The sequence below is a fragment of the Motacilla alba genome, chromosome 2 (genome assembly GCF_015832195.1).
Source record: "Motacilla alba alba isolate MOTALB_02 chromosome 2, Motacilla_alba_V1.0_pri, whole genome shotgun sequence".
NCBI classification, from domain to species: domain Eukaryota; kingdom Metazoa; phylum Chordata; class Aves; order Passeriformes; family Motacillidae; genus Motacilla; species Motacilla alba.
In genome coordinates, this window is record NC_052017.1 from 71,234,076 (window position 1) to 71,259,341 (window position 25,266).

The window sequence follows — 25,266 nt, forward strand, 5'->3', positions numbered from 1 at the left end:
AAAATGGAAGGTTTTCATTGTAATATCAAGTGTCTAAAGATTTTATTTTTAACTGTCAAGAAAAATTGACAAGCAAGTGACAAGTCATATATATACAGTCTAATTGCATCTTCCCCAAAGCTCAGAGTGAAAATTGGATTTAGCATCTCTATTGCATGATAGAAAAAAAAATTACGCTGTCTAAAAGATGCAGACTCAACCCATGCCCCTAAATTCTAGCAGATACCCAAGATATTAGCACCATAAAATTACATTTATTGCAAGTTAACATCTCTCAGGCTACTGCTCTCTGCTGATTTCCTTTCTCTCTTACTGATTCTCATGTTTTTTCTTGCTGTGTTTATTTCTATTACTCTAACCTCTTTCTGATTTTTATTTTTCTTCTCCTTGCACTTGGCTGTTGCATGCTCTTAAGGTAAAAAGTAGACAAGCTTTCTGCTGCACTGCATCAGTTTTGACATTTCTGCTAAATTTTGCTCAATAACTATCTGATACTAAAATATGCAAAGTACTTATACGGTATTAAAGAAGTGCCCTTTGAAAGTTAGATAAGTTTTAGCACACACATTCAATTAATAGCAAAGAGCCGGTAGGCAGTACTCAACAATGAACAGCATAGTCCCTAACCACTGTAAATCACTTATAATTAGGAGTTGGTGCTGGTGTGAAATGCAAATGGTTGTAGTTATCACCACAGGGAAGGAGGGAAGCACTCCCCTTACACTCCAGTGCCATTAGATATAAAAAAGCAGGTTCCTATGAAGACTGCAAGGGGCCTGGATGTCACCCCAACCAATTTTTCATCTTCATGCTAGCATGCCCATGTCCATGAAAATGTGCTACAGAAGATGTTCATTCTGTCCTGGGGCTTCACCAAAGTCAGCAAAACATTATGCTGCTTTTTAAATGACTATGCTCTGCTGGACCAGAATGCCAGAGAATTGCTGCATGTCATGATAGAAATTTAAGAAAGCTTTAATTAAAGTTAGAAGGCTTAGTCCTGAAGAAGAATTCATGTATAGGGTATGCTATGCAAACTGAAGATAGTTTCTGTCCAGAAACATTTTGGATTTAGCTTGTTCATCTAGCAAATAACCATTAAAATATTTACTCTGACAAGATGAGCTAAGAGCTTAAAACTTACTCATTACTTTAAGAAATCTTGATGAAAAATAATTGCTTGCACAAGTGTAAAGAATTGATTGACAAGATTTTTATTAAACCTGCACTGTTCTATTTTGATCAAAGGCTACTATTGAATTTTCAAGGTGCCCAACTCAGAAACCTGTTGAAAATTGACCTGGATTTAATATTGCTGCACTTTTCAATTCCTCCTCTTGCTGCCTTGTCAGTAGTAATTAACTTTAATTAAAGAACACAAATATTTAGAAGGTCTTTAATATTCTATCCAGTATGACTTAAGTACTCGAGTATGCACTGAAACAATACACAATTCACAAAAAAAGAAGACTTAGGTATAGCTACTCCAACCTTAACATTTCCTCCACTTCCTCTTAGAACAGTTTATTGATTCATGGCAAATTTAATTTATGAAGCTCATGACACTGACTCTTATCTTACAAGCCTTGCACTGATACAGGTAAGATCAGAGCCTGGGTGTTCCCATGAGCTGTTTTTGAGGCATTTCTACTTGTGATTTAGAAAAGATGAATGCGGCCTCTGTTAAACAGGTCTGGACAGAAGACAGAAGAAAAGGCTGTTGGATCACCCTCCTGTCAAATAGCCAAGAGGATGCACTGCAGTGCACTGGAAAATGTTAAAGGTGGAAGGAAAACACTAAGATTTTCTAAGTGGTCTTTTTGCAGTAAATTGTTTCATGGTAGAAATAACCACATACATTAGTTACTGAAGAGATTAGGATATAATTCAAGATGCCAAGGCCATGCAAACATATTCACACATACCTAAATACGTTCAAGCATAAGAGATCATTTACCATGTACAATACCCCATATTCAAGCATGCCCTACAATTCACATTGTTACAAGTGAGGAATTTTTTGTGTGTGCTGACATGATAGAAGTAAAATCAAGGCTGTAAAAAATTTACAGGCAAGTTGAAGTAGTATATGCTTACTTGACAGGATTCTTGGCAGCATCTGGATCCTGAGCAGTTACTGTTCCTATTACACTGTTTAATGGAACATCTTCTTTCACTTCCATTATGTATGCTGGTCTGCTGAACATGGGGGGTTCATCTACATCCTCCACCTGAATTCGGACTGTAGCCGAGTCCTTGAATGGCCCCAAGTACAGGAATCGAGGGTCCACATGAGTGTTGGTAGCTTCCACTTTGAGAATATACAAGTTTTTGCTTTCGAAATCCAATGCCTGGGAAGGAAAAAATAAAAAAGGTTTAGGAAGTCTGTGGAGATTGCTGTGATTCTCAGCCAGATGAGCAGGATGAATGGTGGGAAGTCATGGAGAGGCCTGTGCTAGATAACGGGAGCTTGAACTGGAATTAAAATGCCAGCAGAAAGGAGAAAGGGCTATATGCCCAGATAATACATTAGGAAGAAAACCACTTTTTTCAAGGAATTCTATGCCTGGAACTCCTAAACACCAAGCAGTTTTCTCATACAGCTTTACCTGTTCATGCCAGTTATTCTGTCATTTTTGGCATTTTGATGATTCATTACCTATTTCCTGCCCATAGGCACCACACACTAAAGGAGGGAAGATTTTCTAGGCGTTGCTTGTTTAGATACTGGCCTTCTGTCACAGAAATGAAACACAGTGGCATCTAGTGTCTGGATATCCAGGACCACTCACAAAGCCAAACATGATTTTATGATAGGCACACACTGTTAAAACTACAAAGAAACAGCATTTAGAGACTCTTTGTTACTACTTGGAGAAATGTGGGGACAGAGTAGTCACCCCATTTTTCCATTACATTGTAGAAAATTCACAGTTTCTGTCAGCAACAGACAGAAATATAAACAGAGTTAGACTGATATCATAATCAGACCCTGGAAGGCATCTCCTAAAAAACAAGTAATGACAGGTGTCGTACTGATATCAACAAGCAAGTGCGTGTTTGGAAAATCTACACAATGTCTATCTAGTGATGACTGAACTTGAATTGATGAAGGATGATATCTGTAACCTTATCAAGTTTGCCTGATAACCCACTGTAAACAATATTTCTCAAACCTTTTCTGACAACCAATGTGCAACCTAGTAGATGATGTCCACTGTGATCTCGCAAGGCACTGATATTTTTTTTCTAAAGCAAAAGCATGCTGATAGATATATTAAATTTTTACAAGTTGTGAGCCAAAAGAAATTTGTCTACGTACTTTAATATATTATAGCTGCAAAATCAACATTCTCTCATAAGGAAAAATAGGCAATGTGATACTAATTATTTCTGTGGTCTTAACACAGTATCATCTACTAAGTGAGCAAAACCTGTAAGCATCATAAGGAGAAAATCACAGCTGGATGGTAGAGCTTCCTTGAGTTTTTCTGTGAGTATATTCAGTCTGCAGAATTTTTCTTCAGTTGCACCCCACTTCCTAGGTAATTTACTCTCTCAGGTCCTCCAAAGTTTGTGCATTGCTTCAGTAAAGAAGGTACAAGAGGAAGGATATTTGCTTGCATAAAAGAAAGTTTACATATGTAGCGGCTGGGATTAAGTGTGTTAAGATGTGTACCTTTTTCACGGTTATAATTCCTTCCTGTGTGTCCTTGTCTGTGGTAATTCCAAACATGTCATATCCATCCCCCTCAGTGATGCTGTATTCAATCTCTGCATTTTCATCCACGTCAGCATCATTAGCTTTTATCCTGCCAACCGGGGAGTCGAGCGGTGTCGACTCAGGAGCTCTGAACTGGTATGTGCCTACAGCAGACAGAGAGGGAAATCTGGTTAGTCAGTCTCAAGGTGCTTTGGACACCATCTCTCAGTCCACTGTCCATGCTGGGACTGTGCAGGTGAGTTAGGAAGTTGCTGGGTCTTCCTGGGCCAAAAGCCATCAACTTCTGCCGTACTTTCATGTGGGTAAAAGTTACTTATTTTTCTACCTGTTTTCTCATACAGAGGATGGGCATTTTGCTTTGCTATAAACATGCAACTAGAGCAACAGTTGTCCCTTTTTGGATGTTCTCATGGTCTCTGTTGGCTGTATCAGAAGCGTGTACGAAAAATGTCTTAGGCAAATATTAAGAATTGTCAGAAGCTAGTGCAGCTTAGTAACACTAAAACTGAATCCAGCTCAAATACCTATTAAAAATGTACTACATTGAATTTTTTGTCAGAAAAACTTCTGCTTTTGGAGTGTTGACATTATGAAGCTGTATCTTTGCTTTTTAAATTGAAGACACTTATGTACAGAGATGTATAATTAACTCATTGGGTGCAGAGTGTTATATTTCTTCTTAAGTTGCTCTAATTTAAATGGAAACTCTTTGCCCACAGCTAAGAACAGACTTTGAACCTAAATGACAAGTTGCTTCCAATAACTTTCCCAGTGACTTAACTGCCAAAGCTCACTGATTTGTCTGATAGTATCTGCAATTATTTTCTCTAACAGCTGCTCTTGATTTTGACACACACTGACACAGCGATACATACACATCATACAGAGAGCAGTGGTTAGACAAAGTAAAAACGGAAAAAAATAGAGAGAGAAAGAAGGAAGTAAAGAGAGAGAAGAGGATGAAAGCTGTATCACTTTGAATCCCTTATGGCATTGAATGGTCATTAATAGAAATTACTTTCTAAGGGAGCTTGAGCAATTGATTCCCATAAGCATCTCACAGATATCTACTGAATTATTTGAGAGAGGGGAAGTGAATAGGCAGAAACACCTGGTATATTTATGTACATGCTTTTGGTTCTGTATGCAAAGAATATAGGAAAGGTCATTGTAGCAAATGCTTTCAAGTTATAAACACTCCTTTCTATAGAATTGTTCTTGGGATATTTTTGCATACTTAAATAAATTTGTTTCAAAACTTCAATGTATTAGATTACAACAGATACCTTAAAATGCAATCAGTCACAAAGTCTGAGAGAAATAGTAGTGAAGAGGAAATACAGATTATATTGATCAGTTATTTAAAAAGTAGGAAAAATAGAAGTTGTTTCTGCACATTAATTCACCTCTCAGACTGTCAATTGCAACTGGAGTAAAAATATTAAATATTCATTTCCCAGTTATTGCAATTAATCTTGGCATGATGCTATTGCTTAGTTATGTGTTCTCTTTTGCTTTCCCGAAGGAAGTTTGATACTTGGTAAATTCACAATAGAAGAAACAATATCCAAGGTGAACAAAAAACAAAACAAGAATCATTTTTGTCCATTTTAATGTGAGAACATAGAATGTAAGTATTCCATACTCTGTGGGAAGCGAGGTGGATTGTCGTTGACATCGGTCAGTGTGATGTTCACGGTGGTGGTTCCTGATAATCCACCCATCTGGCCTCCCATGTCTTTAGCCTGGATGACCACTTGGTATTGCTCCCTGTTTTCACGGTCCATATTCAGTAAAGCAGTTTTAATAATGCCTGTAAACGTGGAAATTAAACAGTGGGGAGTTCACAGGTCGTGACTTTGATGGAAATTCTTATTAAAAGAACAAAAAAAAATCTCTGCGCAGTAAGTAAACTTTGCCCAGTACAAATATTTACTGTTATGAGATGGTTCATTAAATTACAGATTTGTCATGTCATATCTCAGGCTCCTGCCTATGTGACAAACACAGTATAAGTGGTACCCAGAGAAAAATGTTCTACTTATTTGTGAGCACTGTTATTTTACATGAGTATTTACCCTCTTTCAGTTCCATGCTAAAATCTCTCACTGAACTGGAAAAAGGCTGTTTTTTCATTATTTTGACAGATGTTGTAAAAAAAAAAAAAAAAGTAAAGCTAACTTCAGCAAGACACCATTAAAGAGTGCAGCAACATTAAATGGAAGAAAAGAAATTAATTAAGAAAATTATGAGCATTCAAACATGCCTGAGTAGATATACTTCTGTTTATACTTTGATTGAAATGATTTGCCAGTTACTTCCTTCTTCAAAGGCACAAATAACAGTTATAAGACCAACTACTGCTGAAATTCGATCATTCAGATTTACCATGAAGCTAAGTGCTTGCATTCTCACTGGGCCTCTCAAGGTAAGAACTGACTCCTTTGTAGGCAAAAGGGGTGAAATTCAAGTACTGAAATCCATGACAAAATTCACAGTGACTTTGAAAGTGACATGTTTCACTCTAAGAGCTCTGCAATTGATTTCCATGGCAGGAAGATCAAGACTGTGGTTTACTTAGCTTCCCATCCCCCACACAAACCTCTTGAAAGAAGTTTATTACTGGTGAACTCCCAGCTACTTTATCCTTATTATAACTCTAGAAGAGTACCTACTTGTACTGTCCATGTGAGAAAAAATGCATGAGTGCAAAAATCCTGCCTTCTGTTATCTAATGCGTTATGCTTGAAGCTTCCCTTTGATCTTGGCTTTCCCTCTTCTCAGAATAATGTACACCCTTTCAGCTCAGGTTTCACTTTGAGACATATAGTTTCTCCTTCCTTTTCCCTGCCTGAGTCTCTAAGATTTATCTAAGAAACAATCCTAAACCTGATGAATTGTCTGGGATAATATTTTCTTTCCTGTAAGGATGCTGAGGATTTTTCTAGCTTCCAGCAACATAACACAGTGGATGTTTCCACTGAAGGAGTTTCTTGAGATGGTTTGTTTCTTCTTGGAAAACTTAGTCAAAAAGCTTGGGAAGAGACTCTCTATGTAGTCAGGCAGTCAACGGTACACCAGATTCAGTCAGACAGAATATATATGCACAGGTTCCAAAGCTGTCTGTTAGTCAGACCATTAAAAATTCCAGTCACTGTGTATAATTTAAACATCTTCCAAAAACAGAACTCAGAACTTTGGGATTCTATTTGTGATCTTCTACTTAAGCGCAACAGTCAATTTTACCTCTTCTATCATTACTCTTAATTAAGATTTCTTTCATAAAATTAGCATTAAAGTTGCAGATGCAAGAAATTATAATTACTTTAAACAACTTTTGAAGAAGCAGACGGAGAAAGAAAACTCACCTGAACAAACCCTCAGTCTTAATTTAGCTATTACTAAGATCTATGAGGAGTAAGCACTTTTCTCCACACCCACCTGTTTCTCTCTTTCATCTAAAAGCCAACCTATTTGGTTTAATTTAAGCATCCACTGCAATTTCTGTACCCACTGCTTGTTAAAAATGATTGAAAACTGGTTCACAACTAGTACTAATTGTATTTATTAGACTTTGCTGGTTAGATTAAAATAATGTAGGTGTCATGTTTACAGAAGTATCGGTCTATTAAATTTGTCAGATTTTGCACTGAGTAAGATGTAATCTCCTCAAAGTTTTTTTAGTAATATTTCCTAGCTCGGCTTAGCATGTCATTTTGAATTACAGACATCGTCACAGAATGACAGATAAGGTCCCCTGACCTGTCTCAGATTCGACAGAGAAATATGGTTGTCCCTGGAGAATGCTGTAGACAACTTTAGCACTGTTCCCATATGTAGGATCATCAGCATCAGTTGCAGTGACTTGCACAACAAAGGTACCTGCAATGAAAAATTAAAGAAAACAAAAATTAATAGACTTTTTTCACAGCCAAGACAGTTTATGATGTAGAGAAAAAAAGCAATTCATGTTCAGGTCAGACTTGTGTCAGGAAGTTAGAAACACTCTTATTTTGTAGAATTTTCTCTGCTCATAAAGGACATATACTCAAAATGATACCTGTCTTATTCTCAACTCATTCAAACACAGTTATTGATTGGGTATGTGGATCCTTCCTTCATGAAGGAAACAGAAATGCACCCTTCTCCAGATATTGTAAGCATTCCGAACTTGAATCTAGGTCAAGAATATACTTTTGTAGATCTACTCATACTCATAAAATATTTGACATGAGAATGTAACTATGGTTCTTCACGTGTTTTCTAGAAAAAGAAATGGTGTTGAATCTTAGGCAAGGTGTTAAGAAGCATAAAAAATTAGCTTAGATTTTGGCATTTAAAACCATTTATGAATAAAGTGTTCGCATATTAAAATGTGAATATTAGGTTCTCACTTCATCAGATGAGTTTTCATCCATGTGACAAGTCCCATGAATGAGGGAAGAGAGTATGCCCCAAAGTCTTTATTTTCATATTGCTTGAGCTTTATTTTAATCTCACTCTTGATCATGATTAATTAATGCTTCTCTCCCTGGACATTATCTCAAATTAGAAATGTGCTTCTTAGAATTCAACCATCCACTGCTCTCTGACAAAGAAATCAAAATGACCTCCCTAAGAATCAAAACCTGTCAACTTCCCAGGCAAAGATCTCATCTCAAAATAATTTTCCAAATATTTTTTTTTCTTGTCTTGATTTATTTTTACAGCTCAATATATTTTAGAAATAATAGAAAGATTTCAGTGGACTTCAAGGGACTTTGGAGCTCTTTTGCATGGAAAGAACAACAAAGGTCATAGGAAGTTAATGGCATATCTCAGAATGAATGGGTGACAGAAATGTGTACAACCCCGTCTGTACCCCCTTCTCCATTTTGTTTACCTTCCTGAACTAAGTAAGGGTTGCTGAACATATGTAGGAGTGGCATTGACACAACTGACCATGAAATACCATATTACTAACATGTATTAAACCCAGGTACCATGTAACAGAGCTCAACTCAATTTCATTGAAATTAAACCAGATGCATTTTTTTGTGGTACAACAGAGGGAGCATGTTTCACCCAGCTGACACTCTTGATTCCAGCAAATTGTTGCCACTATTTTCCTGGATTTTAATTTTTTTTTTAATGTCTCAGGTGCTTTTAGTCCAGACTCAAACAGCAGATGTCTCTATTCAACACCTGTAAAGTCTGAGCCCTTCAATAACTCCACGGAAAGAAGCCAGACCAGACACTGAAACCAGTTATTAGTTAGCACCTACCAACATCTGACATTTCGGGAATGCTGGCATTGTAAACGTCCTTTGTGAACATTGGCTCATTGTCATTGATATCATGGATCTTAATGATGAACTCAGATTCTGGTTCCACTGGTCTTCCAGTCCTTCTGTTTATAGCCTGGGCACGGAGTATGTATACAGGCTTTTCTTCCCTGTCTAGTCTCTTTGTGGCCTGGATGTCACCAGTGTTTTCATTGATAATGAAGAGGTCTCCTGCTCCATCTCCAGAAAGGATGTATTTAAGTGATCCATCTCCTTTATCCTGGTCTGAATGCAGCTGGTGGTGAAATGGAAATAATAAAAAAAAAAAAAAAAAAGGAAAATAAATAAATAATAGGGACACAATTCTAGATACTTTACTTTAACCGATATCATGATATATGCTTTTCTATCAGTAATACTCAGCCAGAAGGTTGCACGCTGCTTTTGGGAAATGAGTTGATACTACAGTAGAAGCAGTGAATAGACTGAGTTGTGTCTTGATGTCAGAATTGAAATGGTTGGCAATATTATAAGAAGTTGCCTGAGGATAACCATAAACTGAAGCTGCAGACCACTTTTCCAAGCTAAATATACATCAATCAAATCCAAATTCTAGTGACTTAGGTGGAATCCTTGGAATATATATGGCAATGATATCCTACAGTGAAAAAACAGTGTGTTTGGGAATTGCAGTAAGCAAAGAATTAGAAAGTGGCCAGACAAGCCACTTCTTAAGTTTAAATTCTGGGTGCTTGGCTCCGGTGCTGTGCCCCATGGACATTATGCAATATATCATATAATGCACAATAAAATAACCTACCAAATACACACACAGACAGCAGATAAATACATGCATTCACAGATCTGGCAAACTAAGGCCAGAGTCAGGCAGGTGTAACAGACCATTACAGCTCTGGAAGTGAAGAGATCAGTTGCCTTATCCAAAGGGGCAGAGATAAAGCTGAAACATGGTGGGGGAAAGGGAAAGAAAAGAATGATGGTAATTAGCATACAAAGCATATGCTGCCTGAATCATCATCTTTTATTTCCCTAGATGACTTCCACATCTCTTGGAATTCTGTTGAGCGACTCAAAAGGTGTAGCTGATTAAAATCATACCGTTATGGGTATTCCTTAAAAAAGCCTTATTTATTCCCCTGGCCCTAAAATCCATGCTACTCAACTACAACTTATTTTATTGTTACATTAGCAAAAATAAAAATTAAAAAAAATGAAACATTAAAATGGCTTCCAATGTGAGAGCATAGGTAATGAAGACAATGGGGGAAAAAATCTGTTAGGTAGCAGATTCCTGGAAATTGTTTCTTTCATAGAGAAAACCTGTTTATGAGTCAGGAGAGCTGGGTTTTCTCAACCATCTCTTTGCTTATCTTTTCCTGAATAAGAGTTAGGAAAAAAAACCCTGGCTGAGTGTTTTGCAGAACACTTAGCATTCCTGGATAGCATGCAGAGGACAGTAAAATTTGTAGATTTAAAGAATCTTGGCATAGACTCCAGTTGTGCCTGGCTATGCCCTACCATGCTGGAAGGGCAGCCTACAGGTCAATGTTTTGGGCTTCCTCCAAGTTTCTGCTCAAATCAGAAATCCACAGACAACACACTTGGTGGCACAGTGCTCCACTGTGTGAGCTTATGCCAATGATCCCTAGAGAAAGCATGTTCCGTGCAAAAAGTCTGCCTTTAAGGGCAAAACTCTCTGTCACCACACATTCCAAGACTGTCCAATAATACAAAATATCATAACTGTGGCATGGCTAATCATTAGCACACATGCTGAAGCACTCTTCTTAATTTTCTCCTTCAGGGAAAAAATGGGCATTCTGTGTAATTTTGCACGGAGCTCTTATTATTCTGTAATAAGAATAGCAATAAGTAGGTTCTGTGCAGAATTTTTCCTAAACAGTTTTCACATCCCTTCACAAAACCAGTCAATACCATTTGCTCTTTTTTTTTGCATAACAAAGTTTCCCAGAAGGCTCATCTTGAAATTTGGAATAGAAATTGAAGTCTCTTGAGTCCCATTCAGTCGGCCAATTTCCTTGGCCAGGGGGGCTAGAGGAATTATATTATTTACTAGACATAAGTTCAGACTCTAAAAAACATCTATCAGACCAGCTTGTTAAGAAGTCAGACTAGAAGTCTACTGCAGGAAGTAATTTCAATTAGTTATTTGAAGAGAACCTTCCTCAAAGGCAACCTGCAACAGAAAAGGCATGAAAATAATTTTTAAATTGTGTATTTTTATGATTGTTTCACATCAAAAATTCAACTTCTGTTTGCCTTGAAAGCCTGTTTAACTTTGTCTGTGTCAGAATGGGACAAAAACTGCCCTCAGTAACAGACTATCATTAATTCGTATGAGTCATGGAATAGTGCTGTTTTGAGACTTGGTAAAGGCTGAACTCCCAAGCTCATTTTTATCATCATTTTAATTAAACTTGGTTTCAATGAACAAAGTAGCAAAAAAAAGGTCAAGATAAAAAAGGTATTGGAACCACTGGGAATAGTTCTCCATAACATTCCTTAACTTGCCTAAACTACTTAAAGAACTAAAAATGGAAACTTGTATGATTTTTTTCCTATCAATTGTTTATTAAATTTCCACTTCTCCTTCAAAATTAACCCACTTGTGTAAGACCCACTGTGACTCTGTATACCAAGACAAAGTATATGTTGGTGTCGTGTCAGTGAGAATGAGGTGATCCTCATCCATGGTTCAATCTTTAGACCTCCATCTAAATCACTATGTTTAAAAAAAAATTCTCCCTCAGATAAAATCCTTTCCAGTATCTTTAGTTTTACAACTTTCCTAAGACATGACAGAACAAACTAAGTTCTCAGCTAGCCAGGCTGTATGTGGATTATTTACTGTGAGAGTCTGACCTGTGAGACGTCATGTCCTACATGTGTATTACAGAGAGCTGAGGCTGGCTGAACACTTGCTCTTCAAACCAACAATGAATGTACAGTATATCATCATGTGTGGCCTCATCAACCTGGCTCACAAAGGGTCTCTAAAAGCATGACTGAAATCTATTTGATTTCAGTAAAGGAGGATAGGTCTCGCCACAAGGTTTTTGTGGGATAGACCTGTATCACACCAGCTGCTTAACTGCTGTGACAATAACTATATTATCAAAATAGTTCGGATTTTGTTCCCTTATTTTCAGAAAAAAAAAAGTCATATATATTAAAAAAATAAAAAGCCAAGTAGATCTCTAGAAAAGTTTCTCACAGATGAAAAATTTGCAACATTCCCTTGTGAGGAAAAAATTTATATATATATATATATATAAAGATTTATTATTTTAGATTATCTGTCCTTGACTGTTTGTTTGGTAGAAAAGATCTACCCAGGCAAATAAAATATTCTTTTTTAATTTTTTAAGTGTCAGTTTATCTAGGAAGTAATATTTTGTTTGTGTGACCTATATGAAGAGGGAAATTGCTACTACTACCAGGTTAAAAATATAAATTTGCAAATAACATTAAACAACACAAAAAATAGTGTTAATTGAGTCCTGAAGAAAGGCCTGGAGGTGAGATGTACTTAAAAATACAGTTGATCGTTTTGTATGTAAAACTTAACACCATTGTGAGGTTATGAGGATGAAATGAATGGTAATAACAACCCCATTTTGTTTTTAAGTAGAAGTTATTTTTCACTACCCAGACATCTCATTGTGAAGAAAGTTTGCTGTAATGAAGTATGTGCATAAATTATACTGCAGATGCTTTTAGCAGGACTGTCACTAGCCAACACATGATATTATAGCTTCACTCTCTTTACTCATTTGTATTGCAAAAAGGTGTCCATTATCCTCTGCATAAACTTAGACAAATAAAAGGGTCATGGCAAATAGCCATGGGATAGAATGAAATGTTTGGGACACAACCCTCATGGAATCTGGGCTGCACCATATAAGCATTCCTCAAGACAAAGTTAGTGTAGCAAATTTTTTAAGGACTCCACTTTAGGACAGATTTTTTACTTCTGTTGGAACTCAGTGTTACTCACTGGCATTCATTTCAGTTGGTGGCTGAACTGAGCAATACCCCAAAGGTAAGCAAAATAGTGAAGAGCTAAGTCTATGCAATAAAAAGTAAATGCATCAGCAATTGCACTGTATTAATATTATAATAAATTGATTGACTCGGAATCTAATCTGGACACTCTTCTGACATTGTCCATCAATCACTGGCTAAGGCTGAGGATGAACGACAAATTAAAGATTTTACTATGCCCTAGGCATACTTTCACTCATTTTACTTTAATATCCCTGTGAAGTGAACCATCTGGTTTGCTTTTAATGACTTACAGTCAGATAAAAACTCTCCAGCCTCTATCTTTCTTCTGTTCCTCCCAAATGTCCTGGCTCAAACCATTCAAAAACATTTGCCTGGACATGGGGAAGGCTGCATTCCTCTTGAAGGAAGAGGTGTTTGAAGTACACTCAGGACTGGAGCAACAGTTCCCTGGATTGGACATTCTGCTTGTTGTCATATACATAATTATTTTAAAGTGAGAGCTGTTTGTTTTCTGTTTTTTCCCCCTTAAAACTAGCCACAATCTAAGAAGCCTCATTCTCCACAGTATCTCTGGCAGAGCCCTCCAAAATCTCCAAGGGTAGTAGCAATGGACTGTCTTCAGCACAACATCAAAGAAAAGGCAAGTGAAATCTCTGTTCCAAGTATTTTTACAGAAGCATTTTATTTTTATTTATTTCTGGGCTGAATATATTTACAGCATTTGTGTTCATCTCACATCATATCAACAGATAGCATTGCTTCATTTTAAAAGTAATACTCCAGGAAAATTTTATCAGGATTTTAAGAATTACGTTGGATCAATTCTACACACTCAGAAATTCCTTCAGCAAAGCATACAGGAAGAATTTAAGGACATCTCTGAAGTGCTTTTGTAGTAAGACCTAAAGTGCTGTGGTGGAGGGAACAGCATCTCCCCAGGAGGACAATGGCAGGGCCTGGCAGCCATGGCGTGTCTCACCACCCCAGGCAGGAGCAGGGCAGCCACAGGTGACCAGGACAGCCCTGGTACTGGATACTGGGAACCTCCTGGGAATGGTGATGGCTGGGCAGGGCTGTCAGGGGCTGGAGACTGGCCCTGCTGTGTGGTGTTTCTGGGGCAGGGCCATGTGGCTGACCTTGGGTCTTGGGCACTGGGCAGGAGGACAGGGACAGTCAGGCCTGGGCGGTGAACTCGGGGCCCTTTTCTCAACATGCTAAATTCACCTTGATATGAAACTTTATGAAACATCAGGACCAAAACTGAATAATGGCAGTGAGATCCCATACGTTTTAATAGGTTAAGACTAACCACTAACTTATTTTGTGTGTTTAAATGGAATACACCAGAGAGAAGCGCCTTTCTAGCACGGATATTTGTAACAAGGTTGTACTGAAAATGTACTTTTACAGCTGTGGTAATTAAATTCCAAAAAATTGAAATTGCAGGCCGTGACTATTCTCCAGAGTTAAATAACACCCCTCCTCTACCTCATTCTGTAACACTGATTTAAACAGCATAGTTAATCTCATTTGTGAAGTGGCTTTAGGTTATGAAAGGCAGCTGTAAATTGCAGTTTAGCTCCCACTAATGTCATATTGCTGGTTAGGATACCTGGCAATTCAGTGGGTAAAATAGTTTTCTATTCACCCTACAGACCAAGTTCCTTTCCCTTTTGTGAATATTACATGCTTGTTGCTGAATTTCAGAGCAGTTACTGAGTCTCTGCAAAGATCAAAGTCAATTGACCTTGGGATGTATACACTGAACCATCAACCTACAATTATGCACAAATAAGCTGCCTGTTGTGTCTTATTATTCATTTGTGTTTTTAAGAGTGACTTGATATTCTGGGGTTGGTGTGGTCCCATTTTTGTCTCCTAACACATTAATGAAATAGAGACCAACTATTAAAATAGTAAGCAAGCAGTTGGTAGGTAGCTAATGAAGGGAATCATGGTTTTACTCCTGGGAATATTCATAGAACATGATTTTGCTCCAAATTTACTATAGCCAAACACGTAAATACAGTCTAGAAATGAACAAATTCAACTAAATGTATTGCTTGAGGTTACACAGTGCAATACTGAAGCATTTAGAAAAAAAAACAAGGCATGCAAAAAGAGACTGCTAATGCTGTAATAGTAAAAGTAATAACAACTTTGCACTCTTCCTTGACTCTCCTGGTGATCTTTACCCCTACAGCACCAACAAAACTCCTCAATTACTATAATAACCAACTCCTTTAGTATCATCAAATAATCAGCACCAAACTTTTCACTCTATTTGGTGACTCTGTATTAAAAGGAAAATGTCACTGGCTCTGCACATTAGGTAATAAGTATTATATGTATTTTGGGGAAGTTTAAGTACACACTTCTTTTTAACTCACAAAAAATAATCCCAAAACACTACACACAGGTTCTATATCTCCATATACACAAAATATATCACGTATCATCAGGGCAAACAACTACAAATACAAATATACCTACAAATAATTTATTTCAAGACATAAAAGATGCTTTCTTCCAGAAGATATTCCAGAAGGTCCATGAAAAGGTCCAGCATCACCAGAAAAGGCAGATTTCCTATGGATGTGTGTACCATGTTTTTTTGGTCACAATCATGCTAAGCTCTGGATCCTTCCATACACCACATAGCCTACCTAACTCAGCCCTAAGCCAAAGTCTCTTGTCTCCCTCACATCACTTCATGGTTGATGATACTTCCTGCTCTGGCCCTTGTCCTGAAATCCTCTAGAAACTGTAAAATGGTGCTACTTCTCATGTTCCTTACATACTTTCTGGAGAAGAACCACCATGGGCCACAGAGGTTGGTGGTTTATATGTGTATCTATGAAAAAGCCAGCTGACAAGGCAGTCAAGGCTAAAAGTAGGTTTGTTTGCCTGATGTAACTACTGTTCTTCAAACTGTACATGAGATTAATGATTTTGACACCTTTATTCCTCAACAGAATTAAATTCCAATAAGTTAATGGACTATAGAGCTATTTAGAGGAGGCCAATGGGCAGAGATTGGTTCAGCTAGACTGCTGAACCTGATTATTAGATGGCTAGATGCTTAAAAATAATTTTGAAGACAATGAGAGAAAGATGCTACAGTGATTCCAAATCTTCTTGGTGCTTACAAAAACTAGAAGAGAAAGTCCCTTTCCATTCTTATATAAAGCAATTTGAAGATTATAATAAGATTTATATTCTATAGCATCAAAAATCAAGAGATAGACTTTGAAGTAAGGTTGAAACATTGCCATTTTCAAAGAAAATAAAACAATAAAAAAATAGACAAGATTGAAAAGAAAGGCAAACAGACATGCTAGCAGATCTCAGCACCATGATGCCATATGTACAGCTGTCAGGAACAATGCTTTCACACAGGGGCTGTGTTTAAACTGCTACCTTAGGTACTTAAAGTAGATTCACACTCTTTTGTATCTCCTTAGGAGCCTGAGATTTGCTGTCCTAAGCCGTCAGGAGTCTTCATTTTTAATCACTTTCTTGCCCTTCCAGATGTCACAGTTTATGGAGTAACTGAATGGCTTAACTATAGTAAGTGATTAGTTTAGTATAGTAAGTACAGTTCCTATACCATAGTTAATACATAAACCTGAATATGGCTCAGCGTGACTGATTCCTGAGTGTTTGAATTTACTAATGCAGTTTTATCTTGCTTGGTTCTCACCATATCTAACAAAGAAAAAGCTGCAACAGGTTCACAGTTCCTGTTGAAAGAAATAGCTGCTCTCAAGAGTAGGAAAGATCTTGTTTCCCAAACTACATGTGTTGTTCTAGTGCCAGCATTATGCTTCTTTTTTTAAGAGCCTCTGCCCACATACATACATTCTTCCTCATCCTGCATTATGCATTATATAATAATTCCATATGCTTTTGGGTTTTTTGTTTTGTTGTTTTTGTTGTTTTTATTTTTCCTAGACTCCCAGCCTATATACAGCTTTTGCTTGCAAAATAGGCACTTCTGAGTCCTCAGCTGAAAACCTGTTTACAATCTCAGTATCTTGTTTTCAAGTCAAGTGGATTCCAAAAAGAGCCCGTGAAGAAAAGGCCAGATATGGAGGGCTGATGTTCCTAGCTGGTTTTCTGTAATTGCTGCATTTCAATTGGCCTTTCTTCTGTACAAATGGACATGGATTTTGGAATGTTAATATTTTCCTACCTGCATTAGAAATGAGTAGAAAGATTTGCTATTTTCATTGCTATATCAAACTAGTTCTTTTAAACTAAAACACTCAGGTTTTTTTTTTCTCCTTCTTCTGTTCTTTCTCCTTTCATTTTATGACCATACATTGCCTATTAGATTTTTTTTCTTAATGACTCCTATTTCATGAACATTGCATTTTTCCTGTTTCTATTCCTTCCATTTTTAATAGCTCTCTTTTTATACTGTAGTATATTCTCATAATAAAGGGTAAAATGAAATCAAGAATCATCAAATCACTGAATATGTTGAGTTGGAAGGGACTTAACAGGATCATCAAGTAGTCCAAATCCTGATTGAAAACATTGAATCTATAAAAAAATTAATGAAATAGAGCACTGAAGAATTACTGAGGTTATAGGAGGTTCCTGCATTTTAGTGTGTTGGTTTCTTTGGAGTTACTGAAAAATAAACTATGTCTATTTAATTGTGCCTACATTTTTGATCCATCAGAATTAGTATAGCAAACCCAAGAATACCTCAAAACCTGTCTCATCCTATTAATATAATAATACATAGCAGGGTGTGTTTTTTTGGAAAGAAAATATCTGCAAGATACTTCATTTATAAAAAGCATATCAACCCTGGTTGCATTCAAACGGGCAAATTAGCAGAAAAATTGATATTGAAATAATAATAATAAAAAATGTTAAAGGATATAGAAATTCAATACTTGAACTATTAAACAAAATTCAAATGCTTTATTAAGATAACAACCTTGGTGCAGAACATGCAAAGGGTAAACCAAAATATCCTCTAAGGGTAACCTTTACCTTCAGTGCTGGCTTTTTAAAAGAAAACAAACAAAAAAAACCAGCTATGAGATTCAAGAACAACAACAAAAAAGCTAAAATTTCACCCATTGCAAACAGTGAAAAAAAGCTACAAGCATTCTGCAACAGCACTATCATCTGCAAAACATATTGTCCTGATATTAAGAACTGCAGGAGAATTTAAAAAAAAAAAAAAAGATGATGCTGTCTTTCTGCTTCTTGAGAGCATCAAAATGTCAGTCAACTTTCTCATTCATTCTCAAATGTAACAGTGACAATTTGTTTCCTCTAAATGAATGACACCAAGAGAGGTTAAAACCATTTTCACAGAGATGAACAAATTCAGAAAACGAACAGATTGAAAAGCACTAAGCATATTTCAAGATTCAGAAGCAACCAGGTACTCAAAAGGCAAACTGAGTATAAAACATGGTGGCATTTGATTTCAAAACAAATACAACACAGAAAAATCACTATAATAAGAATAGAGGGTGCTGGAGTGAGAAAAATAAAAATAATAAGAAATATAAAGGGCAGTGGAATAAGAATTTATCATGAGATCAGAGACAAGATGTAAGGTGTTCTCTCATTTTGGAACCTCAGGCTCACACCCTTCAGGCAGCCTGGAAGGTCCAGGCAGGCTGGAACTCTCTGTGAGGGCCATATGGGAGGCCACACGGCCTGAGACAGACAGGGACTACAGTTTGGCTGATGCTGGGATCCTTGGTTTAAGTAATAGGCTGCCCAAAGTGTAATTGGGAACCTGTTGTTCTGTTTTAAATGTATGGAGCTAAGAATAAACATCCATACTCTGGTGACTCACATCTTTATTACACACCCTTCAAAATCACAAATGGGTTTTCTAACCTGAAGTGCAAACATGCAGCCACAGCTAATCAGTTTTGCAAAAAATCAACTGGAATATGTCAATCCTTTCAACATTGCCTGAGACCTCTCAAGGCTTCTTCTCCCTCTTGGGTTCCCCAGCTGCCTCTGCTCTTCGCTGTGATTAAACAGGGACAGTGGCACAAGAGCTTTTGTCCTGTGCTGCAGTACACCAAACTAGCAAGGTACCTTATTCTGACGGCCCTTGTCTCTAGGAGCAACTGATTAAACAGATCTTAATGAATATCTGGCAAAGCTGCAAACTAGGTACAGGTTCTCTTGAGCTGAGTGCTGCTAAGCACTTCTGTGGTAATGCACTTTATTTGTCCCTCTTCCTATTATCTCTAAGTCAAATTATAGCAGGAATTTACAAAGTTTGCCCTTACAAAGACAAATAAGTCTTTAATTTGTAAGGAACAAGACACCATGGTGTCAAGTCTTATCTCTATACATACGGGCTCTTGAGTTTCATGTCCTTTTATCAAACTTCTTGCTTTTCTTTGAACTACTGTATAACACTAGAAAGAAGCAGCCTTCCTTTCAGACTCTAAGGAGCTCAAAACAATTCTGACTCTGAGTAATAACTGACCTCTTTCTTAAAAAAAAAATCATGGTTATATACTGAATTTTCCCAGTTTTACTTAGAGCAGCTGGGTTTCATTATGCCTTTGAAAGATCAAAGAGCTCTCTTCAGCTAAACAGTAGTGATGGTAACAATAGAGCATTATACAGACTTCTGCAATTACCCTCACAAAAGCGTGAAGATCTTGTTCTTCTCTCCAGGCAGGCCAAGGCAGTTTAAAATCCCTGTTTTATGCTTTTGGTCCACCTATTTAAACATCTGGATTTCTTTGTCAAAGCAAGAATTATTTCTTCTTGCCAGTGTTTTCAAACTGTGGGGACCTGGTAGATATGAGGATTTGCTTTAGTTGAGACATTGGCATTAACTTACTAAAAAGTATAAATGGCTGAGCCAACTCCAGACTTCTCACAACCTAGCTCAGGTACTAGGAAAACTCTCTTGAATAGCTGAGCAGAACAGTAGAATAAATTTTTAAAAAATATTTTATCTAGTGTATACAAATCAGTGATCAGGAATGATAATTCAAGCCTCTGAATTCTTGAAAGAGCTGTATGAATCATTTTAGGAGACAGACCTTGCTAGCATTGCAAATCTACCACATTAACTGAATGGTCAGCCATTGAATTCAAGTGTTAATATGACTTTTGTCACAAAATCCTGTTTGATCTTAGAACGCTATTTGATGCTTCTACATTCTCCCTGCAGTAAAATGTTATCAATGTCCAGTTCTGTATGTAATGAGTATAACATGATTTGAGAGCCTTGGGTATAATTTGTTTTATGTTTATGGAAAGACTGGGTATCATTTAACTGGAATCAAGATAGCAATATTGTGGCTTTGCCACTGCTTACTGTATTTAGAGGGTGGGGCAGATGGCCTCTCCTTAATGCAGCTGCAATGGCAGAAAATCTAATTGTTCTCAGGTTTTTGTTATTATCCCCTAGCTGCAGGTTACTGTCACCACAGGTTTGGATGCAGGTAGGTAGGGGAGTTTCTGAATTCCAAGGTTGGCCATATTAGCTAAAGTAGCATTTTGAGGTATTTTAAAAATTCCTTGAAAAGGAATATGTGTGCTCTCATATGAGGGGTTAAAGAAAATTAAGTGCCTGACTTGTAATGACATTCAATGGGAATACAAAGAGCTCATAAAGGATGCATGCCTAAACCCTTTTCTTCAATTAGAACTGTGCCTACAATTCAAGGGTGCCAAATTTCTTTACCCTTTTTTTCCAAGTCAGAGGAAATTAATTCGAATATCCTGATATCCTTCCACTGACTATAATGGGACTTCTGTCCTGTACTGCATTAGTTAATTAGAAAAGTGAAATCATATAGTAGAAGATGGCAGCAGGTATTCTGTTGAGATTAGAAAATATTTTTTTAAAAAAGAGTACATTCAGCAAACATGCACTCCAATAATTATTTTAGTGTATGTGCTTTAGTCTTTAAATTATGTGATGTGTATAGTTAGTGAAATAGGTCTGTATTATATGTCCAGATTTATTTATCTTTGATTTCTCTGGGAATTTACCCAGGGACAGTTGATTACTCCTTATCAGTGGTCCGAATTATCTGTTTAATCACTGACAAAGTATTTTCTTTGGAATCATGAGCTTTCAAAAATGCAATAATTAAACTGTAAGCAAATACAGCACCTTAATTAAAGTATATGAGCACATACATTTCTCATTCTGTGAAAACCTCTATTCTCCTGTGGCAGTACAGGAGAATCTATCTGAAAGATGAACAGCAAAACAAAATACAAAAACTCCCAAAACCTTGGCCTAATATCCAGAAATGTTTTTACTGGGATACAGTTGAATAAAACATCAGGCTTCTTCAGCAAGTAACAGCTTCTGACTACTCCCTGATGGATGCGCTTGAAAGCAAATGCTCATCCTTTGCTTACTGACAAAGGTGACCCTTTGATATTCTGAGTGCTTGATGCTGACAATCAAACCCTGAAATGTAAGTATGAATTTTATATGCTGTATAAAAGTGTGTGTGTCAGGAAGAAGCGGGATGGAGAAGGGAGGATACAGACAAACACTAAAACAAATGAAAACATTCTGTTTTAAATGAAGACTTAACAAAAATGATACTAATTCATAGCCACAAGTTTAACTGAGTCTTTAATCTTTTTTCATGCTTCTGTCATTTAGTTCTATAGGTCAGAAGCTGGGAAAATGAGAAATATTTCCATTCTGTTATGTTCTCCAACTTTGTTTCTAAACAGAAGTTTGTGTTATATAACCAGATAATAAAGGGTTTGCGAGACAGTAGATGCAATACAAAAAGCTGCACATTTATCTCTCAACAGGACCCTTTTGATGAAGACTCAACCTAGAAAAATGTTTATGGGAAATGTTAGCCAAGTCTGGAATTGAGTAGATTCTTCTTTCCAGTAAGTATTCCTCAAAGTGCCATTAGTGAGGCTGTGAAGGGACAGTTCAAGTGACCTGAATGCTGCAGCAGAATGTAGATCCTTACAGAGGCCAGGTCAGGAAGGCAAGGAGGTGGATTAGCAAATAATCAGGACATGTAGGTGGAGCTTTGCTTTGAAACGGGTGACAAATCAGTCGAGATCTTGAAGATAAGAGGACAAACCAACACAAGACATCACATTAGGTATCTGCCACAGACTGCTCAAAGAGATGAAGCAGATGCAGCCTTCTTTAGACAGATAGAGGAAACCCTGTACTCTTGGGGGACTTCAATCATTCTTATGTTTGCTGGAAGGGCAATATGTCTGAGTGCAAGCAACCCAGGTTTCTGCAGAATGTCCTAAGACAACTTCTTCACCCAGGTGATTAATGAGTTGACCAGAGGGTGTGTTATGCTGGACCCATTCATCATGAATAAAGGAGAACTGCCCAAGGATATAGAACAGCACTTTGCCCACAGGCCCCAAAGAGCCCTGAGTCAGGCAGAAAATTCTGGTAGAGTGAAACATTATCCACAGCAGAGAAAAACCAATAAATCAGGAGCCTTTTAAGTAAATTGGACACAGTTCCATAAAAAAAAAATAAAAATGGATGCATCTAAGGACAGTGACTGTGATGAAATGTTTCTTTCTATAATGCCTGAAAAGTCATAATCTTTGGGGAAGGTTCTTAAATTCTGAAAACAGGGAAAGTCACACCAATTCAGGTTCATGATCCAGGATAGCCTATCTAGAAACGCATATTAATTTTGACTGGAGAACTTGGAATTCCTTTGGTGAGAATACTTGTGTCTATGCTCTCCTAATTATATAATATCTAGTATTCATGAAAGGAAAGAATTCTCTCTGAAGCACATATAATTGCTGTGATACTATCAGTCTAAAAATTCTAAAGGAAATTGTTCATAAAATATTTCTGTAGGTAAAAGAACACGTATTTATAAGGTGAATGGTGTAGATTCTGACAGGATCTACCTGCAAATAGCATGAGGGTCAAGCTCACCTGAGTTTACAAATACCACAAATATACATGCAGGGGTTTTCTTCCACAGGCATCGACTCTGCCTGCAACCCCCTTGGCAGTTGTTATTCCCAAGATGTGAGAATTATGTTATTCCCATTCTGTGAGCAATTTTAGCCATTGTAAACAGCATTAACTGTGTTTTAAGCAACTGATCTGAAATGTGTAAAACTACACAAAGTGGAGAGGAACTATGAATGAATGCTCTGACACCTCAGTTTGCATGCCCTTTAAATCTCTGCCAGGGCCCTGATCAGCTTGATTGCAAGGGCTGTTGGGTACAAGGAAGTATGTCAAAGAGTCAAAGGTAAACATATGTTGTTTGGTTCTGTCTTTTGGGGAGAACCTTCCACTAATGACAACATGATGCTAAGCACAAAAGTTATACAAATTCTTTGACTGAACTTGATGTTGCCTTCCACCAAGAAGATATATAATGGGCAGAGATATGATAAAGATGACTAAATGATCATTATGTGAGCCTGTACAATGCATTAAAACCTCCTTTGTTCCAGCAGACATCTAATGTGAAACATCACTTAATGTTTCACAGAGACAAAGTATGAAATAAAGCCAGAGGGACGATATTCCTATAAAGAGAGACCATTTCAGCTGAGCTCTCCCTGCCCTGTACCACATGGCATAAGCATGCTGGGGATAGAAGGACTGCAATCTTCATCAGATACAACTCCAAAATAAACAACTCTGTTGAGAAAACAGAGGGAATTAGAATTTTAGCATAAACATTTGCTAATGTCTCCCCCTTGTCCTTTAATGTAAATTTCTAAACTTCTGGCTCACTCAGAATTTTATTTCTTCACAACCTGTGTTTTTATGTTTTGAGGTGGGCTTTTTTATGAAATTACAAGACCAGAGAGAAAGGAATGTTATTTTTTCCTTTTCTTTTCCTTCCAGAGGGCAATTCTTTCCTTTCCTTTATCTGCCACCTCAGACTTTCATGACAACTACAGGCTTCACTGCATCCTGAAGTACTTGCAAGTGCATGCTGAGGTTTCTTTCACCCCATTAATGGTGCAAGCAAGCCACAGTCTGCATTAGCGCATACAGATCAAGAGTAGGCATTCACATCACAACACATTTTCAGTTTGTGTTTTGAAATGTTACACTGACTGGCCACAGCTCTCAACCTGCTGCTGCCCCACTGTGAACTGATGTTCACCAGTGAGGGAAATGGCAGCAAAAGGAAAGGGAGTCACAGACAATATATTTAATTTAATAAAGAGATTTCTCTACGCTTTATGGTTTACTATATTTGGTAAGCCAACTGTAAATAACAAATGGTGGAGTAACAATGGTTGTCTTAGGCCTGAAAGAGGGATTTTATTTTTCAGCTATCCCTAGTCTTCAAAATTGATATTCATGATGTTGCAGCTTCATAGTGGGAACACCATTGTGCTATACAAACAAACAAGAAAATAGTAATGCAGCTCCAAATAGCAGTGATCTAAATAATCCATAATCAAGCATGAACTTCACATGTAGTCTCTCCCTAGAGGGGAAGATTAATATGTTCAGCTGTTTTTCTATAGCTGGAAGTCTAGGGACACACAATTCAGGACTATGTGCAGACTGCTACCAAGAATAGAACAGGATAATCTGTGAAAAGATGTGATCCAAAAGGTAAGCACTGGTATGGGTGGATAATTAGCATGTGGAAAACAAAATTGTTTTGTTTGGGACACAAAAATAAAAAACAAGAATTAACAGAAATATTGCCTTGAGGGTCCCAGGATTTGCTTTTTTTTCTGTAGGCGGAATGGGAAGAAGGGGAGGAGGTTCTGTATCATTACACTGTAAGTACCATCATGTGCCATAATGTAGGAAATGTGGTTTGTTTGAAACAGATGGTTGTAAGGCTCTTATATTGTGTAATATATTTGGATACAAGGATGATGCCAAGTAGATTCACAATTATGATGATCGTAAACATTAACCATGCTGTATTTCCTGCCTTTTCATTTTCTGAATAATATCCTTGCCCATCCCACCCATTGCTCATTATCTCCTTTCTTTGCCTCCGTGTGATGGTTTAAAACCTGCAAGCTGTTTCTGGATTGTCGGCGTGGGCCTCTAACCTCTCAACTGTCCCTCATTATGGAGTTATCTCTATTCCGCAGGGACCGACAGCACACAGAACTTCTACCAGTGCCCGTAAATCTTTCAGAGAGGAATACAAGACAAGTGTGTGCATGTGTGTGCAATGCAATACAGAAATGAAGGGCACTTGGGAAAGTCAAGTGCTGGAACATAAAATATGACTGATG

At 37.3% G+C, this 25,266-nt stretch overlaps 1 protein-coding gene across 5 annotated transcripts in view; it reads right to left on the reverse strand.

The window, feature by feature from the left end:
• Window positions 1-25,266, reverse strand: part of CDH6 (cadherin 6) — a 103,526-nt gene that overhangs the window by 21,173 nt on the left and 57,087 nt on the right. For all 5 annotated transcript variants that reach the window (XM_038127390.1, XM_038127392.1, XM_038127393.1 and 2 more), the window contains 5 exons: window positions 8,989-9,283; window positions 7,487-7,606; window positions 5,370-5,537; window positions 3,680-3,867; window positions 2,098-2,351 (listed from right to left, as the gene is read on the reverse strand). In XM_038127390.1, coding sequence (XP_037983318.1) covers window positions 2,098-2,351; window positions 3,680-3,867; window positions 5,370-5,537; window positions 7,487-7,606; window positions 8,989-9,283 — 1,025 coding nt within the window. The remainder of the gene's footprint in view (window positions 1-2,097; window positions 2,352-3,679; window positions 3,868-5,369; window positions 5,538-7,486; window positions 7,607-8,988; window positions 9,284-25,266) is intronic.